The sequence below is a fragment of the Chiloscyllium plagiosum genome, unplaced genomic scaffold (genome assembly GCF_037043375.1).
Source record: "Chiloscyllium plagiosum isolate Xiang-an unplaced genomic scaffold, Cpla_swu_hap1 HiC_scaffold_10, whole genome shotgun sequence".
NCBI classification, from domain to species: domain Eukaryota; kingdom Metazoa; phylum Chordata; class Chondrichthyes; order Orectolobiformes; family Hemiscylliidae; genus Chiloscyllium; species Chiloscyllium plagiosum.
The window spans coordinates 20,847,475-20,864,360 of NW_028270148.1; the positions used below are offsets into that span (position 1 = coordinate 20,847,475).

At 37.6% G+C, this 16,886-nt stretch overlaps 1 protein-coding gene across 6 annotated transcripts in view; it reads right to left on the reverse strand.

The window, feature by feature from the left end:
• Window positions 1-16,886, reverse strand: part of sdccag8 (SHH signaling and ciliogenesis regulator sdccag8) — a 355,401-nt gene that overhangs the window by 129,252 nt on the left and 209,263 nt on the right. For all 6 annotated transcript variants that reach the window (XR_015758360.1, XR_015758359.1, XM_087991185.1 and 3 more), the window contains exon 14: window positions 10,967-11,094. Coding sequence is in view for 4 of the 6 variants with exons in the window: in XM_087991185.1 (XP_087847311.1) it covers window positions 10,967-11,094 (128 nt within the window). In the remaining 2 variants the exon portion in view is untranslated. The remainder of the gene's footprint in view (window positions 1-10,966; window positions 11,095-16,886) is intronic.

Sequence of the window (16,886 nt, forward strand, 5' to 3'; positions counted from 1 at the left end):
TGGTCACATTAGCCTGAAGATAGGTAACCATCACCATCCAACTGACAGCCACCTACCAGCAACTGCACTTCCTACACGAATGTCTCAGGAAACAGGTGTGTCAAATTACCACGATGTGTCAAATATAAACCATCTCTCAACACCCCACAAGCCAGGAGAACAGCAGAACACAACAGTCACAGAATGCTATAAGAAATGATAAACAATGCCCACAACTGACTCCACAAACACGAACAAGAAATTTTGTGCCAAACAATGCTGTACACTAACGTGACTGACCATGATTGGACAAGTATGCTAGAGTGAACCATCAACATTAAACAACAGCAGACCAAGACAAAGAAAAGACTAGCCCGACAAGAAAAAACAGTCCAAGCTCTCACACAGCAATGATTTGGACAATTCAGTGACTTGGATAAAGAACCTGTCTGACAACCACTCACAGACACGGATAAAGCAGTCCTAGTATGAGGGAGGAACTTCAACCACAGATTTTCTAACAGCACTGGAAAGCACCCTGAAAGGCAACAGACTTACAGAAGAAGCCCAGCTGGCCATCAGATGGACAGTAGCACCATCACTAAGCAGGAAGAAAGAAGGGAACACCCTCAACACATTGGAAAGGAAAACCCTGGAAGGACTCAGAAAAGACAGAAATACTGTAATCCTACTCGCAGACAAAGGGCACATGACTGTCATCCTGAACAGAACTCAATACATTGAAAAATACTACTAACTGAATCCAACACCTCCCAATAAGTGGTGTTGGACCTGATTTACAGCTAGAAAACAGCATTACAGCATTCCCTGAATAAAATACACAAGACAGGTGAAATTAACAAGACGGACATCCAAAGAATGAAACCAGAAGGATCCAACACACCCGTTTCTACGGATTACCAAAGGTACATATGCAAGGGATCCCCCTCTGACCCACAGTCTCACTTCCTGGCACACCGACATACAGGCTGGCAAAGGAACTGTAACACAACTGGTAGAAGATTCAACCCACTCCATCCACTCGACCAGGAATTCATTAACATCATGAAAGACACCAAGGTAGAATATGACGAGGTCATGGTTTCCTTTCAACCTATCAGCATGCTGAATTTATCTGGCAAAGTAATTCACATCAATAACCATCACCCTAGCCAAAGAAACACTGGCCTCACTGCTAGATGAACCAAGGATTCAAAAGCTGACAGCATCAACTCCATCAGCAAGGACAGCATCCTCGAACTACTAGACCTCTACCTCACAACCCACTCCACCTTCAACGACAAGATCTACAAACAAATCAACGGGATGTCTTTGGGATCACCAATGTCAGGACTTATAGCAGAAGTAGTTATACAGAGGTTAGAGCAAACAGCTCTTCCCACAATCCAGCAAGCTTTGGGCCAACTATGTGGATGACACCTTTGTCATCACAAAACACAACAAACTAGAAGAAACCCACAAGAATATAAACAACATCCTTACCGGTATGAAATTCACCAACGAAGAAGAGAACAATAACTGATTCCCCGTCTTAGGTGTAACAGTAGAACGAAAAGCCAATGGAGAACTGCAGACCAGTGTTTACAGGAAAGCCACACACACTGACCAGATACTCAACTATAGGCACAACCATCCAAACACCCACAAATGGAGCTGCATCAGGACATTATTTAAACAGACCAAAACATACTTTAGCACCCAGGAACTATGTGAAGCCGAGGAAAAACACCAAGACAATATATTCAGGAACAAGGATTACATTCTGCTGATTCCTGCGCAACAGACCTAAACAAGAAGACACAACACACACAGAGATTTTAGCCACCCTACCATACATCAAAGATATTTCAGTGATGACAACCAGACTACTCCAACGCCTTGGTATCATGGTGGCCCACAAACCTACCACCACACTGAAACAGCTCCTGATGAATTTAAAGGACCTGATACTCACAGTGAGCAGAATGAACACCATATACAAAACTGTTTCATGCAGAAGTCGGTGCATGTATGAAATAAGCTGTCGGGGAAGTGGTGGAGGCTGGTACAATTACAACATCTAAAAAGCATCTGGACTGGTACATGAATAGGAAGGGTTTAGAGGGATATAGGCCAAATGTTGGTAAATCAGACTAGATTAATTTAGGATATCTGTTTGGCACTGATGAATTGGACCAAACGGTCTGTTTCCATGCTGTACAACTCTATGTTGATAAGTGTCAATAAGACATATGTTATTAATGGGAGTAGGGATTTAAACTCGATGGTCTGTACACATGATGGTTCCATGACATTTCTTGCATGTTAAATGGATGCCTGAATCTCCAATATATCAGTCATAAGTTATGAAATCAACATCAGTTAGAAACTCGACAAGCTACACATTGGTATGAGAAAAGCCATCAAAGGCCATATGCATATGCAAATAAGGGCTGAACATTTGTCTGCGTCATCAGCTGGTTGCCTTAAATGCACCCAATGTTCGCTGACTGCCATCAGAGAAACCTAAATCTCTGTGCAACCTTTAGAGGGACAATTGAAGTCTGATGTCAACAACTTAAAGTTTAAAAAATCTTGAACTTGAAACATTATGTTAAAAAGATGCGTAGCTGCAAGCTATCAACTTACTGTCTTCAAAATCTCAACCCTGAACCAACTCTTGAGGGTCATGTGAAAATTACTTTGCCAGATAAATTCAGCATGCTGATAGGTTAAAGATGTTTGAATTAAATTAAATTAATTGCAAATTAAATGCAAAATGTTGCACACTGAGTTTCAGTAGTATTTAAATACTCACTTTTGTAACTATTTGTAACAAAGCTGCACAATTCTGGTACAGAGTCAAAGGCAAAAAAAAAGTACTCATCAAAACCAGACTAAAACCTTATGTACTCAAAATGTATCTCTCTAGAAAACGGATAATTGGATTGCTGATCTCTGAAAAGCTGCATGTCACGGTTTAAACTGGATATAAAGATGGAACATAACTCCACAATCTAAACCAGAAGCACTAATACATCAACTAATACACTACTTATTTAAAGTGGCAACCTTCTGGTTCCAGTCTGCACATCAATCGCATCAGTGTGTCCTCTCACAGTCTGCTAGTTTCTGTCAGCAACTGTTAACAATTGCTTTAAAAAAAGAGCCAGGCAGAATGTGGGGTGAGCCAGACACAATCCACTCGGGATACGATTATCTAAAATCTCTTTGACCCTTCAGCTTTACCCATTAACAAAAAAAAAACACACAGCACTGAAACACAGTTGCCTTTTATTTGAGTTGGTGCTCAGGAGACAGCTAAATAGTGCACTGCAATTAGGGGCACATTAGACCTGAAATTCAGTATTTGCTGCATTCGAATAAAAATGACACAAAAGATAAAATGAGAATTCATTCCTATGTGAAGGTAAGGATATTTATTCCAATGCATAATGTTGATGCCCTAGAGAGCATTTACTGCGTACCCTTATTAAATGGTTATACATGAAGCCCATTTAGAATTGCTAACCCATACACTTGCACAATAAACACATTCCCATCATCTGTACAACCTAAAGAAATGTTAGACTGCTCTCAATGTGGTTAAGGTAATGAATGTGATTACTGTAAATGCCTATAATTATATTATCTCCCTTTCACTGCAAATACTGTTTATTCCATTTCAAATTCTCTTAAAACTCCCTCAAATGCGCACTTGATCATGCCCAAAATTTCTTGCTTTGTGTGGTCACCAATTCCCGACCTTCTAACATCAGTCCCCTTGCAAAGTACTTAGATTCAGGCCTTATGAAAAGCAGAGCCAAATAAATGCAAGTTACTGTTGTGATTGAACAAATTGTGCTCACCTTGCAACTTCCAAATTTCAATAGGTATAATTATTATAAAAATATATTTAAAAATGAATTTTCATATTTGAATGATAATCTGAAAAACTGAAATGTCAGGTCAACTATAAAATATTCAGAAACTCAGGAACCATTTAAAAAAAAACCACGAGAGACAACCTCATAATAATTAGAACAAAGTGAGCTATGCAGAGAACCTGCAGCATGTGAACTGACCAGCATATAGGGTTGTAGGCTGTATTGCATTCTTTGTAGAAAAAAAACTTTTGTTTCAAGGTGTCGTTAGTGTAAATATCCATTATTAGTATATACATTCACAAATAAAACTTTACTAAAATATTTTTAACAAAACTTGAATTATTTTTATTTCTATATTTCTTCCAGTTATTTACATCAAATTATTTGTGAAGTGGATAGTTAATGCTTGCACATAATCAATCAAAATATAAAATATAGTAAGCTATAATATTTCCAGCAATATATTAAGGACAATAACAGCATGCTGCTTAAAATGGAATGTATTTGTTAGGTTTTGCTTATAAACTCAGTATTATGGTTGGTTTTGTATTGATCATTTTACTTTTAAATTATTTGCACAGTATGAAAGTAGAAAGCATTTACTAAACCACTTTTAATTGTGCAGGTTACTGTAAACACAAATCACTTGAATACCTCCCATGTATTAACGTGAAGCAGCTTTCAGTTCACGAGCTGCTGCTCATCGTCTTGAACCTGTCTTTGAAGATCACTATTTAAATTAATAAACAGACATTATCTGAAGCAATGTATATTCCCATAGCTTGTTAATTTAAATTTCTATTTCTCTTCCAAATTTAAATTTTAAAATGTACATGTATTCTTGTTTCTACTAAGAGTAGCTACCCTGTATCTTTGCAGATTGTTCACAATTTGTTGTATCAGCGTGAAAATTTACAGCTTTTAAATAAGAAAATTAAGAAAATACTGTGCAAACAGATACCTAGTTCAGCGTTGTCTGAATCAAGATTGTATACCTTGTGTGCAGATCTCAAGTAAAAGAACATAATAGAGCACCTTGCAAAGCCAAGAAGCATATATTGAAAGGAAGTAAGAAACTAGGAAGGTGGAGTGGAAAGAGACCAAATAGAGCAAAAGTTCTCAGTATTGAAAAACTAATCCTGAAATGCATTTATACACTGCTGAAAGCACTAGAATATCTCCTTTTCACAGGATTACCTTTAACACCGCACCACATGAGTGATTTCTCACTATTGTTGTTACTCTTCTCTATTTAAATTTTAGCTTTTCAGAAAAGCAGCCAAATAAAAATTAAATGGATAAGAAAAACATTTAACAAATATCTGAAAACAAAAACCTCAAGAAAATTCAAATTTTCAGCTTACTACAGGCTGAATCAGTTTCTGACAAGTGCACCTATTCAGATGCTTTATCTGGCACTTTGACATGATCAGAACCCTGCAGGATAACTAATTTAGGTCACTGACTTCTCGGTTTCTCTTTCCACAGATGTAGCCATATCTGTTTTGTATTTCTAGCATTTTTGATTTTTACTTTATTTTATAATAAAAATGTGCTTAAAGATCATGAAAGAAGAAATACTTGTGAATTCAGTTAGCTAAAACCTCATCTTAAATACAGAAACTTTAATATCTGCAGATTTTTAAATTTTTTTCAACATTCAGCTCTATTTTTAGGGATTTGTAATTCTTATGTACTATTAACTCTTTGCAATAATATTCCCCAACCTTCCAATTAGGTCTCTGTTTTGCATCTTACGACAGCACATCCTTCATTGACGTTGACCTCTGACATTAATGTCATAGGTGTCAAACAGCAAGTACTGCTCACGAACAATGCCACGGGGATCAGCCAGTTTCTTAACTAACCTACACATTAGCAATTCTCCCTGTGTCATCAAAATTATTTCTGAGAAATAATAGCTTTCTATGTTATACAGAAATATATTCCAAGTGTGATTCTTGACTTTAGGCACTGCAATTAATTGCCAAATTTGGAATTGTCAAAGCTTTTTTTAAAATCACAAGGTCAGGAAGATGATCAAGCTGTAAAGGCAATGTTGGTAAAATGACATTATAAAAGATCATGTAAAGAATCTTCATGTACACAGATTAGAATTGCTCAATGTTCAGTAACCTTGGCAACGATGAAATGGTGTGAAGGAATAAATCACTTATTATATGCATTGTAATATGGAGTGGGACTGGTGGCTAAAAGGAGAGGAAGGCTAAATTTATTAGAACCACTTTTAGGTAGTACAATATAACATAAACTAAAATCACAACTTATTACGCTTACTGCAATTTCCCAGAAACAGCCATGTTATAAAAAGATCTAATTTCCGAACAGAATCTAAGTGGTAACAAATCACTTGTGACAATTATTTCTATCTAAAAAATTAAAAATCACACAACACCAGGTTACAGTCCAACAGGTTTATTTGGAGGCACTAGCTTTTGGAGCATTGCTTCTTCATCAAGTGGTTGTGATCAGGACCATAAGACACAGAATTCATAGCAAAAGGGTTACAGTGTCATGCAGCTGAAATGATATATCTAGATTAAGTGTTTTATCTTTTAGAATGGGTTTACTCATTTTGGTTCTTTAATATGTAAATCCCAGAACTTCTTTTAAGTCACATTCTCAAGATAACTTCAGGTTTTCTAACAGAAGGTGCCATCTCAGCTCATACAATGCATTAAAGGTATGAGGTTAAAGTCTATCTCTGTCCCAATCTTGAGTCAGACTGGTTCTACATCTAAAGTGGGATTTATAGAATATTACATGGATTGACTGTAGGTTATGTATTTTTTGAGCAAGCTAGAACATATCTGCAAATTAATTCTGCAGATACAAATTCACTCCATAAACTTATATGTGTGTGTAAGTTTGGTAAAGTATGTGTGTGAGTGTAATGGGGTATAAGTCTGTGAGAGGGTGGTGTGCATGGGTGTGAGTCGGGGGTTGGGTGTATATGTATGTCTCTGTGTATGAGAGAGAGCTTGTGTATGACCGAGGGTCTATGTGAGTGTGTGAGTATGTAAGAGAAAGACAGACAGAGAGAGAGTTTGTGTGTGAGAGATAGAGATAGAGAGAGAGAGAGAGATTGTGATATGAACCCGAGGTCCCAGTTGAGGCCATCCCCATGGGTACCAAACTTGGCTATCAGCCTCTGCTTGGCCACTTTGTGTTGTTACTTGTCCTGAAGTCCACCTTGGAGGATGGTCACCCGAAGGTCTGTGGCTGAATGTCCCACACCGCTGAAGTGTTCTCCGACTGGGAAGGAACACCCCTGATTGTTGTGTGGTGTCCATTCATCTGTTGCCGTAGCGTCTACTCGGTCTCGCCAATGTACCATGCCTCAGGGCAACCTTGCCTGCAGCGTATGAAATAGACAACATTGGCCGAGTCACATGAGTACCTGCCATTTACACGGTCAGTGATGTCCCCACTTGTAATGGCGGTATCCATGTCGACACTCTAACACGTCTTGGAGGAGTTGCCATGACAGGGTTGTACAGTGTGGTCGATGTTGTCCTGAGGCATGGTACATTGGCGAGACTGAGCAGATGCTATGACAATGGGTGAATGGACACCGCACAACAATCTCCAGGTGGGGTGTTTCCTCCTAGTCGGGGAACACTTCTGCAGTCCGGGACATTCAGCATCAGACCTTCAGGTGACCATCCTCCAAGGCGGACTTCAAGACAGGCAACAATGCAAAATGGCCGAGCAGAGGCTGATAGCCATGTTCAGTACCCATGAGGATGGCCTCAACCTGGACTTTGGGTTCATGTCACACTATAGACGACCCCACTGCACTATACACTCTCACACACACACACTTACATACTCACACACTCATGTACACCCTCTCTCATACACAAGCTGTCTCTCACACACACACATACAACCTCCCACACTCACACCCATGCACGCACCCTCTCACAGGCTTATATACCATCACACTCACACACATACTATACCAAGCTTACACACATGCAAACACACACTCTCTCACATGCACCTGCACTGACATGCACACACACACATGCGCACACTCACTCTGTCTCTCCTGCATGCGCACACATATAAGTCTATGGAGTGAATTTGTATCTACAGAATTATATTTGCAGATATGTTCTATTTTGCTCAAAAAATGCATAACCTACAGTCAATCCATGTAATATTCTATAAATCCCACTTTAGAAACAGAACCAGTCTGACTCAAGATTGGGATACAGACAGATTTTAATCTCATACCTTTAATGCACTGTATGAGCTGAGATGGAATCTTTTGTTAGAAAACCTGAAGTTATCTTGAGAATGTGACTTAAAAGAAGTTCTGGGATTTACATATTAAAGAACCAAAATGAGCAAACCCATTCTAACAGATGAAAGACTTAATCTAAATTTATCATTTCAGCTGCATGGCACTGTAATCTTTTGCTATAAATTCTGTGTCTTATGATCCTGCTCCACAATCACCTGATGAAGGAGCAGCACTCTGAAAGCTAGTGCCTCCAAATAAACCTGTTGGACTGTAACCTGGTGTTGTATGATTTTTAACTTTGTCCACCCCAGTCCAACATTAGCTCCTCCAAACCACATGTAAAAAGTGTTATGTCTGGTTTACCTCTATTATACCAAAGAAAGCCAGCTGTTTTCTGTTTTTTTTCCAACTTTGATAACTAATCAAGCTAATCTCTACCTCGAAGAAAAGGGCCAATGCACGGAAACACCACCATCTTCAAATTCCCGTCCAAGCAACACACCATCCTGACTTGGATTGATATTGCTGCTCTTTCACCGTCATTGGATCAAAAATCTAGAATTCCCAACTAAACAGCACTATGGTTGCATCTACACAAGCTGTACTGCATCATTTCAAGAAAGCGCTCAGCCATACCTTCTCGAAGGCAATCAGGAATAGGCAACAACTGGTGTTGGCAGAGATGCTTACATCCCAGGAACAAGTGTAAAAACAAATCTTTACTCCAAGTAGTTATCAATCTAGACAGATTGCCTAAGGGTGAACCTACAGAGACTATCTTTTGATAGGGAGTACTAGCAGTTGAGATGCTTGTAATACACAGGAGCGAAGTTTCACAATGTACTTTTGGCATTGATGATTTGACTATTCAATTTAAAGGCATTTGAAATTAGAAGTGAAATTTCATTCCTTGGAATGTAGTTTCAGTAACATTACTTCACTAGGAACAGTTATTTGTGTTTTATTTTACTCATATATTTCAAAGCCAGCTCAATAAACATATCAAAAAACCATTGTATAGATTGTAGATAAAAAGATATGGTACTTTGAATATATGAATTCTGGAATTATATAAGTTGAGAGATAATGCACCTTCTATAACAAGTAATTAGAAATAACAGATAAACCTGTGGATGTTACTATGCTGGAGCACATTCCTGAATATTCCGTAAAATCAAATGTGCATAATAACATGAGCAATTGTAAATGCTTGACCTAAACAGCCAATTATAATAAGTGAACCTAAACATTGAATGTTGGCAACTACCCATCCATGGCTAGCATTACAGTTAAACAGAATGCTGCTTCCAGCTAATGTCCACGCACAAGTGCTTCCCAAAAGATAACCATCAAGAGTGAATCCTAGACTGATTTTTTTTCACCACTTTTCTAATCCATGTGGTGAACCCGAAATTGACCACCACTTATACTTTCCAATCCTCTCCACTTCACATACCATGCTAATAGCAATTGTACCTGACATCTTCTGTTCTGTAACGCACATTGCATACTCAGCAATGCATACAACAACTGAGCCAACAGGATGCTCTTGAAAATGTATTAAAGTTAGATTTCATTCAAATGCGATGTTAAAAAATGTCATTATAATGGAAGCTGCTTATCTCAAAAAAGCCTTACCATTTCTACTATTGCAACCTAAGTCCCTTCATAAAAATAAGGACGTTTAATTATCGTTATCACTAGATTTCAAAAGTCATTATTTTATTTTGGTGTAGACACTTCCATTTTACTCAGAATAAATTCTTCCCTTTCTATTTTATGTCACCAAAAGTCCACAAGTTCAGAACTTCTTGCTTATCAGTACAAAGAAAAAGAAAAACCAAAACCAGCATGATTGGAAGCTATCGATTAGAACTGCATATGAGATCACTGTTCGGAAAAGAAAATCACCAAATGAGTCTACTCTGACTCACAACTGAGCACTGATCAATTTTATCTCCATGTCCATACTCACAAGGCGGTGTACATTTTAAAAATATTTTTATTGGCGTTATCTTGATTAACATGAAGCTGTACTTATTAAATTTTCCTTCGGTAGTTCAGCATAATTATAATGTGACATTATGAAATCCAAAGGAAGCATTACATTTTCAGTCAGTGCGCCAGCTTGTCAATACTATAGTTACCCTTCAGAGAAACATAATGAAAACAGCTTTATGCACAATGTGCAAATGATGACTAAAATAACATTTAGAGATGGGAAAAATAAAGCTACAGGGATGCAGTTTGGCAGGTTACTGTACATTTTTAAAACTTGCATTTATTTTACTTAATGGAATTGATAAAGTAGGTAATGACTAAAACCTAAAGAACAACTCCAATTCAGAAATCAATTCCAAGTCGTCAACCTGTTAAGAATAGTTATTCCAAATTTATGTGGCAATAGCAAGATGGTATTCAAACAGAGTTTCAAACATAAGCCCTGCAGCATTTCCCGCTGAGCTTCTGATGCGATTTTCCTTATGTAACATGTGTGCCTTAAAATCAAGCCAAGAGAAGCCCCTTGTTCTTCACTTTATGCTGGCAACACTCTGCTTTAAGTTTCTTAACACAGGTAAATAAACTCATAATCCAGATGGTGCAACAGATGTGAGAGCAGCACTGTGAAATCAACAGACAGTGGGCAATGGTTTTCATTTCCCTTTTAAACGCTAACTGATATGTAATTCGGGATCTCCGGTGAAGTTAGCATCTGCTCCCTTTGGCCAGCCAAAGGTTACAGGTGTTCCTGATGTCATTTCACAGTGAGGTGTGGGCCTGGCCTGCAAGAGAGGTGTCCTGGCTCTAATCTATGCCTACCACCTACCAGTTTTATCATGCTGGGCCTCCATTTGCTGTATCTTTTCTGTTAGCTCTTGCTCACGTTGTTGGGATTGAAAGACCAGGGCCTTGACATCATCACTGTGACTGCGGAGTAAACTGTCCTTTTCCATCCTGAAAGAGGCAACAAGGTCAAAAATATAGGGCAGCAAGAAAACTGTTTTTAAACAGTAACACCTTCAAATTGTAAAAATAATGTATTTTTGCAATAATCACTGCTTAAATATTATCTACATTTAAATCTGTAAAAACAATTGTGTGATTATAAACACTAAGCAATTAATTTAATTTATTTCAAAAAGAAGACAGCATGTTCTTACACAAGATGCTTGTATTTTGTGTTTAATTTAGGAATCGTGGTTGACACTTAATATAATCAGATAAGGTTTTTATGCAGAAGTTATTAAATGTTCCAGTTAAAATACAAATTGTGTTGGTTACTGAGGACAGCTGCAATAAACCATAGCCCTAAGGATTGTTTGTAGAAGAGATTAACAGAGTATTATTAAGTGTCAGGCATGGCTCAGCAGTAGCATTCTCGCCTCCGGCTCAAGAAAATTGTGAATTCAAACCTTACTTTAAAGAACATGTTCTAGGTTATGCTTCAGTGTATTACTAGTTATAAGTATAGTTATGTTTGCATTCTTTCAGATGAGATCTTAAACGGAGGCCTTCTCTGGCCTCTCAGATAGATATGAAAGATCCCATGAAACTTTTCAAGGAAGAGCACAGGAGTTCTCCCCAGTGGCTTTACCAATATTTATTTTTCAATGATCATCACTTAAACAAATTAAATGGTCTTTATTACCTCCTATGGAATCTTGCTGCCCATAAGTCTGGCTGCCATGTTTGAGGTCATTATATAACCCAAACGAAAGTTTGATTTCTTATTGTTAATTTTTTATCCGTCTAGACTTCTGTGAGCATTAATTCCCCAACTAAGATAGGCTACCGGAAGAATTAATTCTCCACTATTTCTCATTCCTGCAGAATTAGTGTCTTTATTCTGCTTGATAGGAATAAATTTAAATATCCAGTGCATGTAATCCTTTACTCAATTTTTCAAACTACAGTACCAGGTTCTATAAAATCAGTTTGCTTTTTATTGTTTTATTTTTGCTTTGTTCACTTATTAGTTTTAAAGTGACCATTGTTACATAGTAAGTTGTTTTTGACAAAGGTTTGCTGCAGCGCTAACATTAACGTCCTCATAGTTACACAATCTGAATGCAGATTTTCAGTACCAAGAGAAGTAACTTGAGTCAGGAGATTTACCAACTTGCCAGAACTTTCTCCAATAAAAAGAATGCCGGATCATGTGATTTTTGCTGCAGGAAGGTTAGCCATGTGGGTAGCTGAGGTGGACTGATCAGAAAGATGTTAATTCTCTGGGTATCTGTTTTAATTTATTTCAGGTACAGTTTGGCCTTCTGGCTCTAACCCCATTTTAGCACCCTAACCACCTTCATACTTTCTCATGCCCTCCTCTTGCCAACTCAATGCAATGTCATGACTGTTTCCCACCTCTATATTCCCTCAAATTCCTCATTATCCTAAATTATGTCTCCCACCTTTCCTCTCCCCTCATACTCTCCATGCCAACTCATACCCCTGATTCGTCCTATGACCCTCATACCTTCTTTATTAATTCAATGTCAAATCATGTGCTCCGCATTCTCCAAACATCCCAGACCCTGCCTGGCACAACCTTAGTCATCATTCAGTATTCATCAAGGGCAGATCTTAAGAGTCATTTGGAGACAAGAAAAAAAATATCTAACAATTTAGTATTGATCACACTCTACAATTAAAGCTTTAAGATTGGTTTGTTTTAATGATAAAATAAAACCTCTATTCAGACCCCAGATCAAATACAGCTAATCTTCTCATCATGTCTTTAAAGAGAAAATGAGGTCTGCAGATGCTGGAGATCAGAGATGGAAATGTGTTGCTGGAGAAGCGCAGCAGGTCAGGCAGCATCTAGGGAACAGGAGAAGGGCTGAAGAAGAAGGGCTAATGCCCGAAACGTCGATTCTCCTGTTCCCTAGATGCTGCCTGACCTGCTGCGCTTCTCCAGCAACACATTTCCATCTCATCATGTCTTTAAACTGTTAATCAAACTATGAACTCACAACCATCTGTTGAGGTAATTGTAGCTTGTAAAACTTCTTTTTAAGTTTAAATTTGTTTAAATTCTCAGTGAAAGCTGCAGCATGTTTTTGTTTCAAGAGCAGAGGATTTACAAACTTTCAGTTCATGAGAGATATCCAGACTATTTCCACTCGAAAGAACTCCACAATAGCCAAAGTGTGATCTCTTTGAACTAAGCCCCACTTAGGTTAGGTTTCTCTCCTGTGAGAATCACACCCTGATGCCACCCCCCCCCCCCCCCCCCCACTAGAAAAGATGGATGGGTTAGACGTGGCAGTACATCTTTCTTATTGGGGGTCCTTCCTTTATAAAGGTCTGGTCAGCCTCCAGACTGCAAACATCCGTGAGTGTGATAGCATTTGCCATTGATTCCCAACAGCAAATCAAGATGGTTCTCTACATGGATTCTTTAAATGCCAAGGAAACTGACAGTTGAAGTGCATTACGTTGGCAACTAATTCTAAAAATTCAGTTTCTATCCAATGAACATCTTCCCTACAACCTCAAACTTTTTTATCTGAAAAATGTACATTGTGCTGATCTAGTTCAAAAGTATGCATTTTCAAAAGTATATATATATGTCTACAAAATGTTATATTAGATCTTGCATAGAAAGTCATCAGGCATGGCATGAATCTTAATTCTTACACTTATATTAAATAAGTCTTTGAAAATGAGTGCAAAATAATATCCTATTCAGTGCATTATTCTATTCGATGCATTCACGAACAAATTGCAAACAGCAGTAAGCAGAATTTGCTGCAGCACTGAATAGTTCAAAGAGCCAATTTAAATAATTTTAGTTTTGTTAATTTGTCTGCATTTTGTGCATTGTACATAACACATTAATCATCTGCTTCTTATGCACAAACAACATTAATCAAACTAAACACTACTATATGTTTCTGTTATACTAAGCACTCAAATCTCCTCCCCCACGGGTGGCTTTGATTGTTGTGTTATTTACCCTCCTCTGTGCATATATTTAACCATCTATCCCATAGCCTTTCCTTCTTTCCCTTCCTCTAACTAAACTGGCTCTGGCTCCCTCCATCTGGTTCCCCTTCCGTCAGCAGTCCCGCACCTGTTCACACCTCCTCTCCTGTTGGATTCCACTAAAGATTTCCTCCTCTGCCAGGGCTATTCTGGCACGCACAATCTTTTTGTCATTCAATCCATCTGTCAGAAGTGAACTTTGTTTACCAGAAGCTACTTCTTGCTTCTTGAAGTAGTACAGCTCCTCAAGGTCACTGGAAAATGGTCTATCTATATTCCCCACTGGTAGTTAAATAGAACAAAGTGCTGTGGTAGCGCATATTTGTAAAATTAACTAAGTAACATTAATCTTTTGAAGCCTATATTTTAAGCAGATGGAAAAAGATAATTTCTTAGATTATCCTAAGCAAATATGTTCCTTATTTTAAAGAGGCTGCAGAATTTGATTTTGCTATTTCTAAAATTACAGATGAATGCTGTGTACTAAATGCTCAAAGCATTGTAGTAGACCATCAGAAATAAATTTACCTTGCAATACAATATGTCAACAATGCATAATAACTTTACCACGTACTAATTGTATCTTATTCAGAGCTGTCACTTACAAAGAATGGCTTTAGGCAACCATTAAACCATCTGACAGATAAAGACTTTACAGACTAGCAATGAGAAGAAACATAAAGGTTGCTCTGTGTTGAACATCTGCAGTATAAGCTTGATGTGCAATTTGCACAGAAGATACCCCATGGCTCTTGGCATGATCTGAAATTCATATGAGTTATCATTACTACCGAGCACAGGAGTGAACTCGTTATGAGTGTAGTATGGTAGTCTGGTTTATCACATTTACTCATTCCATTTAGATCATGTTATACTTTATTTCATTTCTCAGGACTGATAATTTCAAGTTCACTTGAATTTTGTCAAATCTGAAGAAAATTTGCTTGCAAGGCAAATTAGTTGATTGAGGTTATTGAAATAAAACAATAGCGGTAGTGCATAGACTCCTTCAATGCTTTAAAGTTGATATATGTCTGCTTTGAAAATTAGTCTGATAACCTGTAGTGGAATGTGGAGCTCCAGTGGGAGTAAGAAGCTATCGTAAATACTAGATTTGTGTTTTATAAAGAGTAATAGTGTTAATAGTGTTGTGGAATATTTTCTAGTGTGGTCAGCGCATGAATTGTCATAAACAGTTCTCAGGTCAGTTTATGCTTAGCACTGAATACTCCAAGTTAGACGTAGCATGATAAGATGAGTAGTAAAGGTCCCTCACTTTGATTCAACAATATTCCTGAGCATCTCAGGCTGTACCAATGTGATTTCTTCCCCCATTTTCTAGATAAAGCCTCTCTCAATAACACTGTAAATTGACAGTGTGTTACTTTACACAATAGATTGACATACATTGTTAAAGGTTAAGTCAGCTCAGTTTAATTTCACAGAGTAGATACTATCATGAGAGAAGCAAGAACAACATCTTAGTGGTTGAGATTTGATTCAAACCCAGGCTTTGGAGGTGAAAGAATGAGAAGATAACCCACTGCAACACCCCCAGTGGAATGGTTTGCAATTATTCTTTACGTGTAAAGTAATTACTATTGTTCTGAAGCTACTATGGGAAGAATAGATGTGACAGGAGGTAGATGCAGATTATTTTGTTGGATTCACTTTGATGAGCTGGATCAGTTTGCGAGTTATCATGAAGCAGTTTTCTTCAGCATCTTTTTGGTATAATTTTACAAATAAGGTTCACAATTGTTGGTGGTGGTCATAGAAGTATGATGGTTTCCTGTCTTAGATTGATCTGACAGATCAATTACAATTTCACATTTGATCAATTAATTGGAGAATTTAGAGAGCAACTCAATGCTTGACAATGATCCAGTAAATACAAATACAAAAATAATGTACAATAAGAATACACATTTATCTTGTTCTAGTAAAAACAGCATCAATCGTAGTATTTAATTTGATCCAAGATCAGGTTTCACTAATTATTTTATTAAATAAATTACAGCATTTAATTTCCTCTTTTTATTTTATTTTTAAAGAATATTCTGTAAAATGGTAGAACTATTTTGGAGAATGATTTTTAAAAATTCTTTCTTTTTGTGCTTTATACTTAATAAGATTGGTTAATGCATGCTTAATATGTCCAAAATTAATTTTGCCTTCAGAATAAGGAATCAAATTCTTCATTAACTCACACAGCAATAAACAATATCTTTCCACACCCTTCCCATGAGCACTGCAACCACCCCAAACAGACACACACACACTTAACAGCACCTTCCCTAGCTTATTTACAGCAAAAATAGGTCAAAGATCCACACATTTTGTTTCCTTCCTCCTTTTTCATTTTTATATTTTAAATACTTGGAAAACAATCCCATCTTTGGATAATTAATTAAAAATAAAAAGAATTTTGCCATAGAAACATGTTGCTACAAATGTGTGAATACTCAAAGGGCTAGCTCTGTAATTAACTGTTAGTGGTGATTTTAAGTTTCATGTGGGAGTAACTGAACAGTGGGTCATAGATGCTGAGGCGTTTTCTGTGTGTAGCTTAGACTGAAAGTAAAGATCAGTAAAGACAATGCAAAGGTCTCACCCAAGGCCACTAAGCGCACCACTGTAAACATCACAGCACTTTGCAGTCGCTCAGCAGATCCCATCTCTGTGGTCAGTCCTCCCAGCTGCCCTATCTGTTACTGTCTGATTAGTTCTGCTAAGCAGCCCCTCCCCTGCCATCTTTG